Genomic DNA, 20,628 nt, shown 5'->3' on the forward strand with positions numbered 1-20,628 from the left:
ACCTTATGGGCTGTGCAATTATCCATATGGTTCCAGTAAGTGAGGCGTTAGGTGCATGGCAGCTTGTGAATACCACTCCTTCTAACTCTCACTGACCAGGGAATAGGTGCACCCATCACCAAACGTTATAGGCAGCATTTTATGGACAGAACAAATATACAATAGTGCACATCTATCCATTCACTAACAAGCGGTGACATCCCTGAGAGTGAACTGATGAGCAGCATCCTGATGAATATTGGTATAGTCACATGATGTCTGTCACTGTTCATTACTGACACGACACATTGTATAATTGCATATCTGCCATTCTTTCTTGTAACGTCAGTGAGTGTATGTTTAATACCTTTATATTTATTACAGGCTCCGGGAAGACGTTTACCATGATGGGCAATGGTCATGAGCCCGGAGTAATATTACACACTCTGAAAGAAATATATAAGACCATTGAGGAGCAGAGAGGGCCAAATAAATTCTCTGTTTCATTGTCCTATGCTGAGGTAAATATGTTAGGAATATGTGCTTGGTTTATATTCTATGTGTCTTATTTGGAGTTGGATGGAACTCTGGGGGTTTCTGCATAAGATATGCATTTACATACTGCACATGCACACACATGCAGTGGCAAACATGCATAGGCCAAGTATATTGCAGCACATTTTGACATGATGCATAGGCAGATTTGGGGATGTGCATCTATTGCCAGCACTGTAGGGCCGGATGCAACTACACATGATGTAAATGACCCCTCTACATGTGCAATCAGGGGCATAACTAGCATTCACCAGGCCCCCTAGCCAATTTTGAGGGGGACCCCATCTCTGCTTTTTTGAGAATTCACGGGGACTGGTGCAGGACTGAAAGCTCAGATTGGCCCCTGCCATGTATGTAATGGCCCCGAAAAACCGTGATATACAGCATGTGGAGAACCACAAGTAACCCAAGACCTTTCTAGAGAGTAAATGTGGATTACACACTTGTCGTACTTGTATTGCAGAGAGTGATTATTCCTTCATTACATTTTTAGGTCTACAATGAAACCGTTCAGGATCTGCTAAGACCATCCTCTGGATGTTTGACCCTCAGAGAGGATCCCTACGGCAACAGCAAGATAGAAGGGATCGCTGAGTTCTTCCCCAGCAGCCCTGAAGAGGTGACTATCATTAGTCTGTGCTACCCTTATGCAGCGTCCATACTCCACCACTAGTCATCCCTGTTTATATTATTATTATTATTATTATTATTATTATTACCTTTTATTTATAAGGCACCCTAAGGGTTCTGCAGCACTGAACAAGGGGGGTACAAATAACAATGTTATATAAGTACAGACTAATACAAACAAGTTTGCTGTCTGCAAAGAACCTAGTAATGTGTGAATTAATAAGAGGGCCCATGATTATGTGATCGTTGGTGTAGTGACCCCATTGTAGCTATAACACATGGGTGTAACTTTATGAGTTGTTTTGTGTAACCACAAGAGTGTTGGTGCATCTATATTACTCTCTCTTTTTCAGGCCATAGCATTACTGATGAAAGGGAACAAGCGCCACTCTAACGCAGCTACAGCTGCCAATAAGAACTCATCTCGTTCCCATGCTGTGTTACAAGTCACCGTAAAGCAGACGAGCAGTGATGGAGTGTGCACCAGCAAGCTTTACATGATAGACCTGGCAGGAACAAAGCGAGCATGCCAGGTATCACTTGTGTTTTACATATCATTATCATTTCTTTGTATTTCCCATTTGTAGGGGCATTTTAAGAGAGAGGCCCGTGTACAACCTCAGTTTGGGCCCCCTCCTATCTACTGCACATGCGCAGGTCTCCGGAGAAATGGCGCCCATGCCTTATTCCCAGGGACATCTTTTCTGTACATTCACGAGTCACCGGGAAAATGGTCACCGACATTTTCCCTGTGATTTTTGCAGTACTCTAAAGACTGCGGAAAGGTAAGCGTTAACTAAATACTGGTGCAGGGTGTGGGCTCCCCTGGACTCAGGGGCCCGTGTGCACCACACACCTTGCACCCATTATAAATATGGCCCTGCAAATAGGTGAATATCGTTAGTTTGCTGTCCTGTTGCAGTGTTCATACTTTACCACTAGTCGTCACTGTCTACTCTACAGAGAGAATATTTGTCATTCACATCAGTCCCTGGCCCATTGCAGCTTACAGTCAAAATTCTCTAGCACACATACACACACACTCCCATACAGGGGTACATTTTTTGTCCAGCTGCCAATTCACCTGCCAATATGATTTTGGAGGAAATCAGAGCACCCAGAGAGAACCCACGGAATCACAAAGAGGAACATTCAATGTATTTTTAGGACTGTACTGTACAGTAGAAGGTTACTAAAACTGTACTATGCTAAATGCTTTGGTTTTGGACCAGTGAGCATAGATAGCACACCCAGAGCACGTCTGGGTGTGTGCCTGCTATCTGCTCTAAGGGAACGCCTCTGCAAACTAGAGAACAATCTCCAGATGTGCACTGTGCAAGATTTTGTTCTAGTTCTGCTCTGTACGACAAGGAACTGTGATGTGCCAACACCATACATATTAGGCTTGGCAGCTAGGGACACCTTCACTCCTCCTAACTCCTCCCATTTGTCTTATATTCTTCTGCTCCTCTGCAGATGCAGCCACTTTGCTTGGTAAGGTTAAACCCTGATGGAAATCTTGGTGCACTCTCACACAAAGACATAACAAGGCATAATTGCGCCTTGTCCCAGCCCCTGTCCCCTGAACGCACCATGTCATGATGTTGCGCGCATTACATCATCACGTCACACAGACGGGCCATGATCGACACCTCCAGTAAGCTCAACAGGCTGCATATGCTGTGCAGGGTGCCCGTGTGGGTTCTGCAACAGCAATCCTGGCTGCAGGGTTCCAGGCACCCTGCCAGCCAGAACCAAAGGCCGTGGGGTGGTACTAGTGGCCCATAGCTACAGTACTTATGGCCCTGCTCACACAAAGTGAGGTGCACGGTGAGGCCAAAGCTGCTCTGGCATTGTGCAACGTAAATGATATTCATTATGTGTATAATTATCAAGGAGCTAAGTGGTCCTAGGGTAGTTCTTGTTCTGTATTCTGAGGTTGCAGGAAAAGTACTATAAGCTCTTTTCTTTGATTAAAGCTCATTCAGCCCATTCATGTTTATAACTGTATTTTCTTGTGTTTGTAGTCCTCCCTAAGTGTGGTCTTTCTCCCTTTAGAGCAGTGATTCACAGTCTGTTACAGGCCACCACCCACAGGCGGATTTCCCACTAGGCAATAAAGGCACCTGCCTAGGGCTGGCGGGTAACAGGGGGCCCGTGGCCAGGGCTGTATGCAGGGCATTTCTGGCAGATCTCAGACTAAACCGAAAGTGTGAACAGGAGCGTCACGCTGGCTGTCTAAAGAGACTCCGGCTGCTGCGCTGACAGTATGCCAGGTGCTGGCTCCGGGATGCAAGTTAGTCTCTGTGCTTTGTTGTGCATGTGACCTCATGACGCACGAGTGTATGATGTCATATGCACGGAGAGAGGAGCCGGGAGGGAGAGAGGAGCCGGGACCAGCGGAGGATAAGCAGCAAGGTGATTGTGACTGCTAGACGATCTAAGCCCCGACCCCCATGGCTGATATTGCTGCGATTTGCGGGTGTACGGGTAGGGGGCGTGGCCTAATGCTGTGACATGCCTGCCCCTGTGAGGATCAAGATAAAGCAAGCCAAGCACAAGCAGGTAGTGTGTGTGTGCTCGCAGTCTCCCTCTCTGTCTCCCTTTTTTTGTCTCTCTCCTCTTTGTCTGTCTCCCCATCTCTCTCTTTTACCCTTTCCCCCTCTCTTTCTCTCTTTTCCCTCTCTCTCCATAGGTAAGGGGCATAGAAGTGGCTGCTGGGGGCCGTGGACATTTTATTCGTAGGGGCCCCCAGAATTTAGTTGCCCCGGGGCCCCTGCAAGCCTTAATCAGGCCCTGGCTGGGCAGCACTGACTGTATAGAAGATTGTGGCCTGCTCATATATGGGGGGAGGTGGCAGGCAGTGGTAACCATCCTTTAATACTTATTTTTACACCCAGGGGCCATTAGTGACCGTTGCCTGCTACAATCAGTGAGACACACACACTGATATATAATGTGATCACTCATGGCCCTGAGTGTAACAATAAGTATTAACGGATGGGTGTCACTGCTGCCTGCTACAATCAGCATGGCCAGCTCGAGGGCAGTACTTGTGTAGCGGCCGAACAGGTGTGCAGTGTGGCCGCCGGGACATATCTGGTAGACCACTGCTACACCCAGGCCTCCATGTCCTCCAGAATCCATGAACGCATTGCAAGCATCATGGCTGAGCCTGCCATTATACAAATTCCTGGCCTGGGCAGCCCTGGGCTCTTCTGTGTAGATCAGACGTGGGCTGTGAGTGATCTATAGGCGACAGCATGATGTCATAGGTCACACTACCACACTCTGGGGGTCATTCAGACCCAGTCGCAAGCGCCGATGTGCTCACAACCGGGTCGATGGGTAGTCCTGCGCATGCACAGCGGCCACACTGCGCATGCGCAAGCCCCGGAACGAGAAACTCTTTTGCTCCGGAGCTCGCTACAAAAGGGGCGGCTGTCGATGTTGATCGACAGCTCGCCCCTTTTTGTAGGCGGGCCGGTGGGGGTGGTTTCCAAAATGGAGGCGTTCCTTAAGGAACGCCTACCGTTTTGTGGGCGGCCGCACTGACATCATCAGTGATGTCAGTGGGGAGCTTCCTGATCGATCATAGCAGAAAGCTCCCTGGGGCTTGCGAGTGCCCAGACCCAACCTTAGGGTCTGGTCGCAAGTCCCGATGGTCGCTATCTAAGCTGTGGGTGGTAAACTAAAGCTTAGCTTGCGACCAGGAGGCCGCAGCAAAAAAAAAGAAGTGCCCGCCCTCATTCAGAGAGAGCGATCGCTTCTTGCGACCGCCTCTGAATGAGGTCCTCTGTCCAGCCCGCGCACACAGATGCAGCAAGTGACTTATTACTGAGGCTGCTGCTGCGTGCCGGTGCCACGGTGGGCTGAAGGCAAGTGAGGGATCGGATGACCAGTCACTGATCCTATTGGTTACTATGGAGCTCCTCCTGCAACTTTTCCTGCAGGTGAGGTCGCTCAGTTTTCTGGGAGGCGTGGGGGACAAAGAATTAATGTATGTTTTTTTTTTCTGTGGGGGCAATAAATGAATGTATGTTTTATTTTATTTTTTTCCTGTGGGGGCAATGATTTAATGTATGTTTATTTTTTCTTGTGGGGGCATTAAGTATGTATGTTTATTTTTTTTTCCTGTTGGGACAATTAATTTTTCCTTTGGCGGACAATGTGTGCGTGTTTTTTTTTTTCTTTATTGGCGGACAATGGGCCTGATTCAGTACGAATTGTGATTGCAGCTCCGTAATAGCACTATGGGCCTGATTCAGAGCCACTCGCTAGATGCGATCGCTTGCATGATGTGTATGCAAATTACGTAGGCAGTGCTCTCGCACAGCGACGCATTAGCATGCCCAGTATTTCTTAGAGAGCGATCACATAGTGTATGCAGACACTCACCAGCCTGTTTTAAGATGCCCACTTGTGCACGTCATGTCTATCTCAGCTCTTGAGGTTGACCATACCCTGCCGCAAGCACTGCGAGCACTTCAGTGTAAAAACAAGCCAGGTGATCTGTACTATGATGCACACTTCTAAAACGCCATTGAGATGCTCAGGCACGCCTGCGTTTGCACCTCCACTCCCCCATTTTTAATGGCCAGTCCCAGTTACCACCTACAAACGGCTTCCCCTGTCACTCACTCTGCTGGGCTGTCTATGCGCAGTGAGCAAACGCATTGTGAACTTTCACTAAGGTATGCGCATGCGCACAATATATTCACACTGCATACCATCGGCAGCAGCGAGAATATGCATCTTAGCGAGTGGGTCTGAATCAGGCCCATAGTGCTGCTGTATAAATATGCTAATGTCTGTAACCGCTTAGCCAGCATAGAGACAGCCACTGCTGCTGCCTCACATCTGTAATACCTTGCAGTCCTGCGTACACATCGGTAACATCAAGGAACATCGGCCCATCACGCACAATTACAGCAGCTCTGACCTGGCTCAGAAATTGCAAGTCTCATCGCATGCAGTGAGTACTCACGATGCGTATAACGTTGCAGTGGGTAATTTATGCAACAGCATTCAAATGGAAAAGACGCACCTGCATTTGTACGCCCACTACCCCGTCACCACCTCCAAACGCTTACGGCTTGTCACGGACTCTGCAATGGATTCCTATGTGCGTGAATGATCACAGCGCACGTGCAGTGCATACCGATCTGCGTACGTGGTTGCAATTCCGATCCATGCTGAATTAGGCCCTGTGTGTGTTTTTTTCCCTGTGGCAATATGGCTTGATGTCTCGATATTTATTTACTTGGCTTCTGTGGAATAATTTGTTAAATGAAAAACTAGGGAATATCTTTTTCGGTTAATAAAAGTACTGATTATGAAAATAGCTGGATTTGGGTGGAGGAGAATTTCTTGCACAGGGTGCTAGTAGCCCTGACAATCAGTGAGGAAGGGTGGAGGGGGAGGGCACTGATATACAGAGCGGTCACTAATGGTCCTGGGTGTAACAATAAGTATTAAGGGATGGGTGGGAATTAGAGGGTAGGGGATATGGTGCAATCAGTGAAGGGGGAAAGTAATATAATAGAGTCTATGATTGAGGGGTTTAGTAATGGGAAGGCATGCAGATGAGCGCGGAATGCTAACCTAATGTAGGCGGGCGGTGATCCCTAACTAAGTAAATGATCAATTTGCATGAAGCCTGGCTGTGATGAGTTGTGAATCTTATGCTGCCCATACACGGTGCAATAAAGCAGCCTATCCGATGGATTGGTACGATTTGGCTGCTATATCACACCGTAAATGGCCATAATATCGTACAAAGCGTGCTCCCATGGGGTCGTACATCGAATCACCTGATCTTACTGCAAGATCAGGGTATACGATGTGCGATGCCATGCATTGCCATGCGGGTGAGGGAGGGGGGAGCCTGCATACTGGGCAGTTGGCCACCTGATCGCACCGTGTGTGTGGACCGCCCGATATGTTGGACGTCGGTTCCCCTGTTGCCTCGCACGATGCCATTGCACCGTGTATGGCCGGCTTTATAGTGTAGCCTGGCCTATTTCTATGATAAATACAAATGTGAATCCTTGGTGTTTTATATCTACTATTTTGGAAAGAGCAGACTGAATAGGATAGCTATGGGCCACGGCTCTCTGTCACTGTCCTATAGTATGTATCACAATACGTCCTGGCGCACCCAGAACAGTTATATTCAGTTCTCCAGTGTAAAGATTAATCATAACCCTGCCCATGATATGTATATATATATATAATCTCCGTGCCACACATATAATATATAGTAAGTATAGATCATCAGCCTGTCCTGCACATACAGTAGATAGCTATGTGTGCTGCTGCCCGCCCTCTCATCTTCTCCTCCTCTCCAGCCTTTGATGGATTTTACACTACGCCACGGATACAATTTTCCTTCCCTCGCAGAAAGGTGCTGTCCCACGTCCCCGGTGCAGGTAAACAGCTATTCCGGGCCGCCTCTCCATCCATCCTGTCTCCCACCGCCGCCTCCCAGGTTTAGGGGGCGCATAGAGAGGAGAAGACCATTCCAATGGGGACTGCTGGGTAGCTGCCAGGAGGGTGATGCAGGACTGTGTCTGGCAAGAGGGTGCAAAGTGAGCTGCCAGCAAGGTGTGAGGCAGGGGCTTGGCAATAGAGGGGGCTTCAGAAACTTATCATGGACTAGCAGAGAGAGGGGGCATTGCTAATATTCGGGGACATGCAAAAGCTGAGGTACGGGGTAATAGGAGTGGGCAACATGGCAGAACCCAAAGGGAGAGGGAGGTGATAGTTCTGGGGGGCAAAGGGAGGGGAGCTCTTACCTGTGGCTGAGCTCTCAGACAGCAGGGGCTGCCGGCTCCCGATCAACCAGTTTTATTTCTCCGGGAGGTGGTCCACCACGCAGATCCTGTCTCCCGGGTCCCAGCCGCACTCTCCACAGACAGTGTCTCCACCACCACGGTCAGTCTGCACTCTGCAGTGTTGGGCGGCTCTTCAGAGGAGCACGGGGCAGGCGCAGGGTGAGGTCGCGGGCGGTCACATGATACGTGGTGATGTCCGCGGCCCACCGAGAGCACAGAGTGTATAGTGGAGCCGGAGGAGGAGCGCCGCTGATGCTGATTGGTGCTCAGCTCAGCGGCTCCTCTCTCTGGCTTTCTTTTATTTACAGACTAGTGAAGCCGGCGGTAGCGGTATAGGGGTAGGTATAGATGTGGTGGAAGGAAGTGGAACTGCCGGGACCCTGGAGACAATGGAGCCAGATGCCCCCTTCAGGGCTGGGCGCCCGGCGGCATCTGACTCCATTGTCTCCGGGAGTTCCGCCACTGGCTCTTTAAAGGTGGCTATTTTTACATACATTGATTGCACTTTCTATGATATCAGGTGTTGAAAATTAAAAAAAATGATTTTGTGTTATATTTGCCCTGTGGCCGGCGGTTCAAATCCCGACAGCAGACAGTAGCGGATTTACCGCTAGGCAACCCAAGCGGCCGCTTAGGGCCCGGCGGGTCCCTGGGGGCCCGCAGACAGGGCTGTAGAACGGAGGTTTGTTATATTATTGATTTGCCCGGCAGACTGTCAGCACATTGATTGGACAGCTGCTGGGTGCTGCTCTGTGTCTCTGCACTCTTCTAGTCTCCCCTGCTCAGCTGTGCTGCATGTGACCAGTAACGTCACACGCAGAGAGAGGAGCGGAGCCTAGAAGAGGCTGAGGTACCCTCCATGCTGACATTTGGAGAGAGAATAATAGAAGGTGAGTGCCATTGCCTGTTGGGCCACATACTATGGTGCTGTGGATTGGGGGGAGGGGGGAATTGTCCACCTGCACCTGCTATAGTCCGCAGGGCAGAGGGGGTGTTTGATGTTTCTATCACCCTCCTGCTATAATCTCTGCAGGATGTGGGGGAGGGTGTTTGCACAAGCAAATAAAGACTGTCTTGTGCTGTGTGAATGTGTAGTAAATGAATGTCTGTGTCAGTACATGGTACCAGTGTCAGTAAGTGTGTGTCAGCCACTTGGTGGTGTCAGTAAGCGTGTGTCAGTAAGTGGTGTCAATAAGTGTGTGTGTCAGTACATGTATGTGTATATATGCGGCTATGGGGGCAGTGTGTGTGTGTGTGTGCGGCTATGAGAGCAGTGTGTGGCTATGAGAGCAGTGTGTGTGTGTGCGTGGCTATGAGAGCAGTGTGTGTGGCTATGAGAGCTGTGTGTGTGTGTGTGGCTATGGGGGCAGTGTGCGGCTATAAGAGCAGTGTGTGTGTGTGCGGCTATAAGAGCAGTGTGTGTGTGGCTATGGGGCAGTGTGTGTGTGCGGCTATGAGAGCAGTGTGTGTGGCTATTAGACCAGTGTGTGTGTGTGTGTGCGGCTATGGGACAGTGTGTGTGTGCGCGGCTATGAGAGCAGTGTGTGTGTGGCTATGGGGGCAGTGTGTGTGTGTGCGGCTATAAGAGCAGTGTGTGTGTGTGGCTATAAGAGCAGTGTGTGTGCAACTATAAGAGCAGTGTGTGTGTTTGGCTATGGGGGCAGTGTGTGTGTGTGGCTATGGGGGCAGTATGTGTGTGTGCGGCTATGGGTGCAGTGTGTGTGTGTGTGCGGCTATGAGAGCAGTGTGTGTGTGTGCCGCTATGGGACAGTGTGTGTGTGTGCGGCTATGGGACAGTGTGTGTGTGTGCGGCTATGGGACAGTGTGTGTGTGCGGGTATGAGAGCAGTGTGTGTGTGTGGCTATAAGAGCAGTGTGTGTGTGTGCGGCTATGAGAGCAGTGTGTGTGTGGGCAGCTATGGGGACAGTGTGTGTGCGGCTATGGGGCCAGTGTGTGTGTGTGCGGCTATGAGAGCAGTGTTTGTGTGTGCGGCTATGGGGGCCGTGTGTGTGTGCGGCTATGGGGGCAGTGTGTGTGTGTGTGGCTATAAGAGCAGTGTGTGTGTGTGCGGCTATGAGAGCAGTGTGTATGTGTGCGGCTATGGGACAGTGTGTGTGTGCGGGTATGAGAGCAGTGTGTGTGTGTGGCTATGAGAGCAGTGTGTGTGTGCGGCTATGAGAGCAGTGTGTGTGTGTGCGGCTATGGGGACAGTGTGTGTGCGGCTATGGGAGCAGTGTGTGTGTGTGCGGCTATGGGGACAGTGTGTGTGCGGCTATGGGGGCCGTGTGTGTGTGCGGCTATGGGGGCAGTGTGTGTGTGGCTATGGGGGCAGTGTGTGTGTGTGGGGCTATGAGAGCAGTGTGTGTGTGGGGCTATGAGAGCAGTGTGTGTGGGGGGCTATGAGAGCAGTGTGTGTGTGTGCGGCTATGAGAGCAGTGTGTGTGTGCGGCTATGAGAGCAGTGTGTGTGCGGCTATGGGGGCAGTGTGTGTGTGCGGCTATGGGGGCAGTGTGTGTGCGGCTATAAGAGCAGTGTGTGTGTGTGCGGCTATGGGGGCAGTGTGTGTGTGCGGCTATGAGAGCAGTGTGTGTGTGTGTGCGGCTATGGGGGCAGTGTGTGTGTGTGGCTATGGGGGCAGTGTGTGTGCGGCTATAAGAGCAGTGTGTGTGTGTGCGGCTATGGGGGCAGTGTGTGTGTGTGCGGCTATGAGAGCAGTGTGTGTGTGTGCGCGGCTATGGGGGCCGTGTGTGTGTGCGGCTATAAGAGCAGTGTGTGTGTGGCTATGGGGGCAGTGTGTGTGTGTGCGGCTATAAGAGCAGTGTGTGTGTGTGGCTATAAGAGCAGTGTGTGTGCAACTATAAGAGCAGTGTGTGTGTTTGGCTATGGGGGCTGTGTGTGTGTGTGGCTATGGGGGCAGTATGTGTGTGTGTGCAGCTATGGGGGCAGTGTGTGTGTGGCTATGGGGACAGTGTGTGTGTGTGCGGGTATGAGAGCAGTGTGTGTGTGTGCGGCTATGAGAGCAGTGTGTGTGTGCGGCTATGGGGCAGTGTGTGTGTGTGGGGCTATGAGAGCAGTGTGTGTGTGGGGCTATGAGAGCAGTGTGTGTGTGTGCGGCTATGGGAGCAGTGTGTGTGTGTGCGGCTATGAGAGCAGTGTGTGTGGGGCTATGAGAGCAGTGTGTGTGGGGCTATGGGAGCAGTGTGTGTGTGTGCAACTATAAGAGCAGTGTGTGTGTTTGGCTATGGGGGCAGTGTGTGTGTGTGGCTATGGGGGCAGTATGTGTGTGTGTGCGGCTATGGGGGCAGTGTGTGTGTGGCTATGGGGGCAGTGTGTGTGTGTGGCTATGAGAGCAGTGTGTGTGTGTGCGGCTATGGGACAGTGTGTGTGTGTGGCTATGGGGGCAGTATGTGTGTGTGTGCGGCTATGGGGGCAGTGTGTGTGTGCGGCTATGGGGGCAGTGTGTGTGCGGCTATGGGGGCAGTGTGTGTGTGTGGCTATGAGAGCAGTGTGTGTGTGTGTGCGGCTATGAGAGCAGTGTGTGTGTGTGCGGCTATGGGGCAGTGTGTGTGTGTGGGGCTATGAGAGCAGTGTGTGTGTGGGGCTATGAGAGCAGTGTGTGTGTGTGCGACTATGGGAGCAGTGTGTGTGTGCGGCTATGAGAGCAGTGTGTGTGCGGCTATGGGGGCAGTGTGTGTGTGCGGCTATGGGGGCAGTGTGTGTGTGTGCGGCTATGGGGGCAGTGTGTGTGTGCGGCTATGAGAGCAGTGTGTGTGCGGCTATGGGGGCAGTGTGTGTGTGCAGCTATGGGGGCAGTGTGTGTGTGTGCGGCTATGGGGGCAGTGTGTGTGTGTGCGGCTATGGGGGCAGTGTGTGTGCGGCTATGGGGGCAGTGTGTGTGCGGCTATGGGGGCAGTGTGTGTGCGGCTATGGGGGCAGTGTGTGTGTGGCTATGAGAGCAGTGTGTGTGTGTGCGGCTATGAGAGCAGTGTGTGTGTGTGCGGCTATGGGGCAGTGTGTGTGTGTGGGGCTATGAGAGCAGTGTGTGTGTGGGGCTATGAGAGCAGTGTGTGTGTGGGGCTATGAGAGCAGTGTGTGTGTGGGGCTATGAGAGCAGTGTGTGTGTGTGGCTATGAGAGCAGTGTGTGTGTGCGGCTATGGGGGCAATGTGTGTGTGCGGCTATGGGGGCAGTGTGTGTGTGTGCAACTATAAGAGCAGTGTGTGTGTTTGGCTATGGGGCAGTGTGTGTGTGTGGCTATGGGGGCAGTATGTGTGTGTGTGCGGCTATGGGGGCAGTGTGTGTGTGGCTATGGGGGCAGTGTGTGTGTGTGGCTATGAGAGCAGTGTGTGTGTGTGCGGCTATGAGAGCAGTGTGTGTGTGTGCGGCTATGGGACAGTGTGTGTGTGGCTATGGGGGCAGTATGTGTGTGTGTGCCTCTATGGGGGCAGTGTGTGTGTGCGGCTATGGGGGCAGTGTGTGTGTGCGGCTATGGGGGCAGTGTGTGTGTGTGGCTATGGGGCAGTGTGTGTGTGTGGCTATGGGGGCAGTATGTGTGTGTGTGCGGCTATGGGGGCAGTGTGTGTGTGCGGCTATGGGGGCAGTGTGTGTGTGGCTATGGGGGCAGTGTGTGTGTGTGGCTATGAGAGCAGTGTGTGTGTGTGCGGCTATGAGAGCAGTGTGTATGTGTGCGGCTATGGGACAGTGTGTGTGTGTGGCTATGGGGGCAGTATGTGTGTGTGTGGCTATGGGGGCAGTGTGTGTGTGCGGCTATGAGAGCAGTGTGTGTGTGTGCGCGGCTATGGGGGCCGTGTGTGTGTGCGGCTATAAGAGCAGTGTGTGTGTGCGGCTATGGGGGCAATGTGTGCGTGTGTGTGCGGATATGGGGACAGTGTGTGTGTGCAGCTATAAGAGCAGTGTGTGTGTGGCTATGGGGGCAGTGTGTGTGCGGCTATAAGAGCAGTGTGTGTGTGTGCGGCTATGGGGGCAGTGTGTGTGTGTGCGGCTATGAGAGCAGTGTGTGTGTGTGCGCGGCTATGGGGGCCGTGTGTGTGTGCGGCTATAAGAGCAGTGTGTGTGTGGCTATGGGGGCAGTGTGTGTGTGTGCGGCTATAAGAGCAGTGTGTGTGTGTGGCTATAAGAGCAGTGTGTGTGCAACTATAAGAGCAGTGTGTGTGTTTGGCTATGGGGGCTGTGTGTGTGTGTGGCTATGGGGGCAGTATGTGTGTGTGTGCAGCTATGGGGGCAGTGTGTGTGTGGCTATGGGGACAGTGTGTGTGTGTGCGGCTATGAGAGCAGTGTGTGTGTGTGCGGCTATGAGAGCAGTGTGTGTGTGTGCGGCTATGGGGCAGTGTGTGTGTGTGGGGCTATGAGAGCAGTGTGTGTGTGGGGCTATGAGAGCAGTGTGTGTGTGGGGCTATGAGAGCAGTGTGTGTGTGTGCGGCTATGGGAGCAGTGTGTGTGTGTGCGGCTATGAGAGCAGTGTGTGTGGGGCTATGAGAGCAGTGTGTGTGGGGCTATGGGAGCAGTGTGTGTGTGTGCAACTATAAGAGCAGTGTGTGTGTTTGGCTATGGGGGCAGTGTGTGTGTGTGGCTATGGGGGCAGTATGTGTGTGTGTGCGGCTATGGGGGCAGTGTGTGTGTGGCTATGGGGGCAGTGTGTGTGTGTGGCTATGAGAGCAGTGTGTGTGTGTGCGGCTATGGGACAGTGTGTGTGTGTGGCTATGGGGGCAGTATGTGTGTGTGTGCGGCTATGGGGGCAGTGTGTGTGTGCGGCTATGGGGGCAGTGTGTGTGCGGCTATGGGGGCAGTGTGTGTGTGTGGCTATGAGAGCAGTGTGTGTGTGTGTGCGGCTATGAGAGCAGTGTGTGTGTGTGCGGCTATGGGGCAGTGTGTGTGTGTGGGGCTATGAGAGCAGTGTGTGTGTGGGGCTATGAGAGCAGTGTGTGTGTGTGCGACTATGGGAGCAGTGTGTGTGTGCGGCTATGAGAGCAGTGTGTGTGCGGCTATGGGGGCAGTGTGTGTGTGCGGCTATGGGGGCAGTGTGTGTGTGTGCGGCTATGGGGGCAGTGTGTGTGTGCGGCTATGAGAGCAGTGTGTGTGCGGCTATGGGGGCAGTGTGTGTGTGCGGCTATGGGGGCAGTGTGTGTGTGTGCGGCTATGGGGGCAGTGTGTGTGTGTGCGGCTATGGGGGCAGTGTGTGTGCGGCTATGGGGGCAGTGTGTGTGCGGCTATGGGGGCAGTGTGTGTGCGGCTATGGGGGCAGTGTGTGTGTGGCTATGAGAGCAGTGTGTGTGTGTGCGGCTATGAGAGCAGTGTGTGTGTGTGCGGCTATGGGGCAGTGTGTGTGTGTGGGGCTATGAGAGCAGTGTGTGTGTGGGGCTATGAGAGCAGTGTGTGTGTGGGGCTATGAGAGCAGTGTGTGTGTGGGGCTATGAGAGCAGTGTGTGTGTGTGGCTATGAGAGCAGTGTGTGTGTGCGGCTATGGGGGCAATGTGTGTGTGCGGCTATGGGGGCAGTGTGTGTGTGTGCAACTATAAGAGCAGTGTGTGTGTTTGGCTATGGGGCAGTGTGTGTGTGTGGCTATGGGGGCAGTATGTGTGTGTGTGCGGCTATGGGGGCAGTGTGTGTGTGGCTATGGGGGCAGTGTGTGTGTGTGGCTATGAGAGCAGTGTGTGTGTGTGCGGCTATGAGAGCAGTGTGTGTGTGTGCGGCTATGGGACAGTGTGTGTGTGGCTATGGGGGCAGTATGTGTGTGTGTGCCTCTATGGGGGCAGTGTGTGTGTGCGGCTATGGGGGCAGTGTGTGTGTGCGGCTATGGGGGCAGTGTGTGTGTGTGGCTATGGGGCAGTGTGTGTGTGTGGCTATGGGGGCAGTATGTGTGTGTGTGCGGCTATGGGGGCAGTGTGTGTGTGCGGCTATGGGGGCAGTGTGTGTGTGGCTATGGGGGCAGTGTGTGTGTGTGGCTATGAGAGCAGTGTGTGTGTGTGCGGCTATGAGAGCAGTGTGTATGTGTGCGGCTATGGGACAGTGTGTGTGTGTGGCTATGGGGGCAGTATGTGTGTGTGTGGCTATGGGGGCAGTGTGTGTGTGCGGCTATGAGAGCAGTGTGTGTGTGTGCGCGGCTATGGGGGCCGTGTGTGTGTGCGGCTATAAGAGCAGTGTGTGTGTGCGGCTATGGGGGCAATGTGTGCGTGTGTGTGCGGATATGGGGACAGTGTGTGTGTGCAGCTATAAGAGCAGTGTGTGTGTGGCTATGGGGCAGTGTGTGTGTGGCTATGGGACAGAGTGTGTGTGTGTGCGGCTATGAGGGCAGTGTGTGTGTGTGTGGCTATGAGGGCAGTGCATGTGTGCGCGGCTATGTGGGCAGTGTGTGTGTGTGCGGCTATGAGGGCAGTGTGTGTGTGTGTGGCTATGAGGGCAGTGTGTGTGCGGCTATGGGGCAGTGCGTGTGTGTGTGTGCGGCTATGGGGCTGTGCGTGTGTAAAATTGCATGCTGTTGAGGGAGTAGGGCCCCAAATTGATATCTTGCTTAGGGCCCTATGAGGTCTAAATCCGCCTCTGAGCAGAAGCCCGGCAGGCGTGAAGATCCCGACTGCTAATTTAGGTAAGTACCGCTAACCTAATTCCCTACCCTAACCCTCCTTTAGGGGTGCCTAAGCCTAACCTCCCCCCCGAGTGCCTAACCCTAACCCCCCTTTGTGCCTAAACCTAAAGTCTCCCAGGGAGTGCATATCCCTATTCTCCCCCCGGGGGTGCCTAACCCTAACCCCCCCTTCCCCATGCCTAACCCTACCCCTCCCGGGGGCCTGTCAAACCTTCAGTCCCCCGGGAGCTCCTAACTTAACCCTCCCCCCCATGGCTGTTCGCGCCCGGCACACGGCTTACCTTCGATCGAGATGCCGGGCTTCGGGCTCCCGGCGTAGGCAAAATGACAGGTGTCGGGATTTTGACGCCTGTCATTAGACCCTAGCCGGGATTAGACAGTCGGGATGCCGATAGTCAGCATTTAGACCGTCAGCATCCCGACTGCATACCCTTTTTAATGTTTGCAATGTTTAAAGCTTTAAAAAATTGTATATATGGAGGATAAACAACAAATAACGTAAGCATGAATCAGGACCAAAAATATAATGCTATGGAATGTTTGAGGTGTATCAGTATGTAATGCCGGTGGATCAAATACCAACAGCGGCAGCCCGACGGATCGAAATCCTGACTGGAGCAGGTAAGTACCCTAATCCTCTACTCTCCCTAGCCTAACCCTCCCTTATTGGTGCCTAACCCTAACCACCCACCCTAGTGCCTAACCCTAACCTCCCCCTGTTAGTGTCTAAACCTAACCCCCCTCCTCGCACCCTAAACCTAGCCCTCCTGGGGGGTGCCTAACCCTCCCCAGTTGTGCATAACCCTAACCCCCCCTTTCCCATCCCTAACCCTCCCAAAGTGGTGCCTAACCCTAAGTCCCCCTAGGGTCCCTAACCCTCCCCTCCCGCGACTAGACCCTAAGACATCCAGCTTACCTTCATTCGGTATGTCGGGTGTTGGGATTTTGTAGTGGGGCTAATGATAGGTGTCAGGATTTCAGTGTCGGGATATCGCCCGGCGGTATCCTGACTGCATCCCATTTCAGGGAGGGGGACCCAAACCGGTCTCTTGCCTAGGACCCCAGGAGGTCTAAATCTGCCTCTGTCACCACCCCCTTGGTTACATACATTTATTTCAGTGCCCCCCACCCACTGAGACCTTACTCATAATAAATTATATAAATTTTTGATTAAAGTTATTTTTTAATATCATAAACCAGTATCCAATCAATGATCATAATGTAATTATATATTTATTTGGCAGCTTAGGGTAAATTACATGCAGTAAGAAAAACATTTCGGCCAATATCACATAAAAAAAAAAGGTGAATGGGGTTCACTGTCTTGGGGCACAAGTGAAGTAAATTATGTAAATAGTTTAATCATAGTTTACGTGTTTGTACTACATCCACACCGTGACTGGAGCTAGATGTGTTCTCATAATCTTTTCTGTTTCTATGTCAGACTAAAAACAGTGGGCAAACTTTCAAAGAAAGTCGCTATATAAACCACTACCTTCTGGCCCTAAGCAATTGCATCATGGCGCTACGCAAGAGACCAGGCAGCCATATCAATTATCAGGACAGCAAGTTAACCTGGCTGCTAAAGGTATGTTATTACTATGGGATTTCCTACACACATATGATGTCAGGGACAGTGATAAGAAAGAAGGGCCCCTTGTGCAGTCTCCATGCAAGCCTACCCCTCCTCTTGCAGGCACATGTACTAATTAGGCTCTGGCACTGTACCCAGAACTTTGGAAAAATGGCACCCATGTCCATTTTCCCAGTGACTGCATTGGTGATTACAGCAGCATTGAGGGCATATAAAATCCCAAATGACAGGAAAATGACCTTAAAAAATACATTTAAATTGTCTGAGGAGAAACGTAAACTTGCCAATATGCTATTTACGACACGGAGCTAAGGTCTTTCTCTATGTTCATGACTAGTGGTTCAGCTTCACATGACGATGGAAGCCCTCCTCCCGCTAGAAAAATGAAACGAGTTAAGCTGGCAAAAACACAGCAAAGAACTGTGCATTCTAAGAAGATATCACAAATCCCCAAGGAGAGTCCAAGTGTGGCGGCGGTTGCGATGCCTGACCTTCCCAACACTGGACTGGAAGAGGTGGCTTTTTCCACCATTTGCACGCCCTCTGCAAGTGATGGAAGGAGCACCCACAGTCCATTTGCTGATATTCAAATTGAAGATGTCACTGTTGAAGTACAACAGGATGAGGATATTGGTGTAGCTGGCGCTGAAGAGGAAGTTGATGAGGAGGATTCTGATGGTTATGTGGTTTGTTTAAATCAGGCACCGGGGGAGACAGTTGTTGTCCGTGGGATGAAAAAGCCCATCACAGTCATGCCTGGGCAGAAGACCAAACATTCCACCTCTTTGGTCTGGAAATACTTCAGTCCAAATCCAGACAACTGTCTTGCCATATGTAGCTTATGTAAAGGTGGACTCCTCTCCTATCTGGGATTCCTCCAGAGGTTCCTGCATTGCTACACCTACTGCTGCTGTTGCTGCTGGGAGTCGTTCATCATCCCAGAGAGGAAGTAGGAACACCACTACTTTTATTAAGCAATTGACCCTCCAACAGTCCTTAGCGAGGAGGATGAGGTACGACAGCAGTCATCCTGTTGCAAAGCGGATAACTGAGGCCTTGACTGCTATGTTGGTATTAGACGTGCGTCTGGTATCCGCTATTAGTGCAGTGGGATTTAGACAATTGATGGATGTAGCGTGTCCCTGGTTCCAAATCCCGTCTAGATTCCACTTCACTAGGCAGGCGATACCGAGAATGTCGTAAGAAAAAGTGTCCTCAGTGTCCTAAAAAATGTGGTTGTACCCAATGTCCACTTAACCACGGACATGTGGACAAGTGGAACAGGACTATATGACTGACAGCCCACTGGGTAGATGTATCGCCTTACACAGCAACTACAGCAGCGTCACCAGTAGCAGCAGCTCAGAAACGCCAGCGCGTTCGAAGGCAGGCTACGCTGTGTATCACCAGTTTCAGAAAGAGGCACTCCGCCGATAACCTCTTAGAGAAACTGAGGGAAATCATCGCCCAGTGGCTTACCCCACTTAGACTCTCCTGGGGATTTGTGATATCAGACAATGCCACCAATATTGTGTGGGCATTACATCTAGAAAAATTCCAGCACGTCCCATGTTTTGCTTACACAATAAATTTGGTGGTGCAGAATTTTCTGAAACACAACAAGGACGTGCAGGAGACGCTTTTGGTGGCCCGAAAAATTTCTGCCCACTTTCACAATTCAGCGACTACATGCCGAAGACTGGAGCGCGAGCATATAGTCTTGAACCTGCCATGCCATCACCTGAAGCAAGAGGTTGTGATGCGGTGGAACTCAACCCTCTATATGCTTCAGAGGATGGAGGAGCAGCAAAAGGCCATTCAAGCCTATACATCCACCCATGACATAGGCAAAGGAAGGGGTATGCACCTGACTCAAGTGCAGTGGAAAATGATTTCCGTGTTGTGCAAGGTTCTTCAGCCCTTCGAACTTGCCACACATGAAATCAGTTCAGACACTGCCAGCTTGAGTCAGGTCATTCCACTCATCAGGCTTTTGCAGAAGCAGCTGGAGAAAGTGAAGGAGGAGCTAAGATGGAGCGAGTCCGCTTGGCATGTGGGACTTGTGGATGAAGCCCTTCATTCGCTTTGCCAGGATTCGAGGGTGGTCAATCTGTTGAAATCAGACCACTACATTTTGGCCACCGTACTTGATCCTAGGTTTAAAGCCTACATGGTGTCTCTCTTTCCGGTGGACACAAGCCTGCAGAGGTTCAAAGACCTGCTGGTGAAAACACTGTCAGCTGAAGCTGAACGTGACACGTCAACAGCTCTTTCTTCATTTTCTCCCGCAACTGGGGCTGCCAGGAAACAACTTAGGTATCCTAAGCAACCCGCTAGCGGTGATGCAGGGCAGACAGGAACAAGTTTGGACATCTGGTCCGGACTGAAGGACCTGCCAACAATTTCTAAAATACAGTATGTATACTGTCACTGCATATGATACTGTCACCATTGACAGAATGGTGGAGGATTACATCAGTGACAGGATCCAAGTAGGCATGTCAGACAGTCTGTACCTGTACTGGCAGGAAAAATAGGCAATTGCCCCCCCTCCAGTGTGTATTCGGAAAGAGTTTTTAGTGCAGCCAGGAACCTTGTCAGCGAAAGGCGTAGGAGGTTGCTTCCACAAAATGTGGAGAAGATGATGTTCATCAAAATTAATTATCAATTCTTCCAGAAAGGCCAGCCTCCAGAAAGTACAGAGGGACCTGTGGTGGTGGATTCCAGCGGGGACGAATTAATACTCTGTGAGGATGAGGATGTACACAACACTGAAGAGGGTGAGGAATCGGTGGTTGAGGAGGACGAGGACAACATCTTGCCTCTGTAGAGCCAGTTTGTGCAAGGACAGATTAATTGCCAGCTTATTTTTTTTGGGCCCAAATTAACCAATCATTTCAGCCACAGTCGTGTGGCAGACCCTGGCGCTGAAATGTTTGGTTTGTTAAAGTGCATGTCCTGTTTACACAACATAAGGGTGAGTGGGAGGGCCCAAGGACAATTCCATCTTGCACCTCTTTTTTTTCTTTGCATTATGTACTGTTTGGGGCCTAGTTTTTCAAACTGCCATCCTGTTTGCCACTGCAGTGTCACTCCTAGATGGGCCACGTGTTTGTGCCACCCACTTGTGTCACTTAGCATAGTCATCCAGCTACCTCAGTGCAACCTTTTGGCCTAAAAACAATATTGTGAGGTGTTCAGAATAGACTGGAAATAAGTGGAAATTAATGTTATTGAGGTTAATAATAGCATAGGAGCAGAAAAACCCACAAATTCTGAGATTTTAGCTGTTTTTATGCTTTTTTTTTAAAAAAATACAGAACCAAAACACAAAACCCAGAACCCAAAACATGGAAGGGTAGTTTTGGCAAAACCAATCCAGATCCAAAACACGAAGAAATATCCAGATCAAAAACCAAAACACAAAACACG

The 20,628-nt window shown here is 51.2% G+C and overlaps 1 protein-coding gene across 1 annotated transcript; it reads left to right on the plus strand.

Annotated features, from left to right (window-relative positions):
• The first annotated feature begins 386 nt into the window (after positions 1-386).
• LOC148539310 (kinesin-like protein KIF19) lies at positions 387-20,087 on the plus strand. The gene is made up of 5 exons (XM_088451566.1): positions 387-500; positions 1,028-1,153; positions 1,518-1,697; positions 17,047-17,190; positions 19,874-20,087. Exons 1-5 carry the CDS (start codon positions 387-389, stop codon positions 20,024-20,026), a joined length of 717 nt encoding a protein of 238 aa, XP_088307692.1. The 3' UTR covers positions 20,027-20,087.
• The last annotated feature ends 541 nt before the right edge of the window (positions 20,088-20,628 follow it).

Source organism: Taudactylus pleione, unplaced genomic scaffold (genome assembly GCF_031769625.1).
Source record: "Taudactylus pleione unplaced genomic scaffold, aTauple2 ptg000026l, whole genome shotgun sequence".
Taxonomy (NCBI): domain Eukaryota; kingdom Metazoa; phylum Chordata; class Amphibia; order Anura; family Myobatrachidae; genus Taudactylus; species Taudactylus pleione.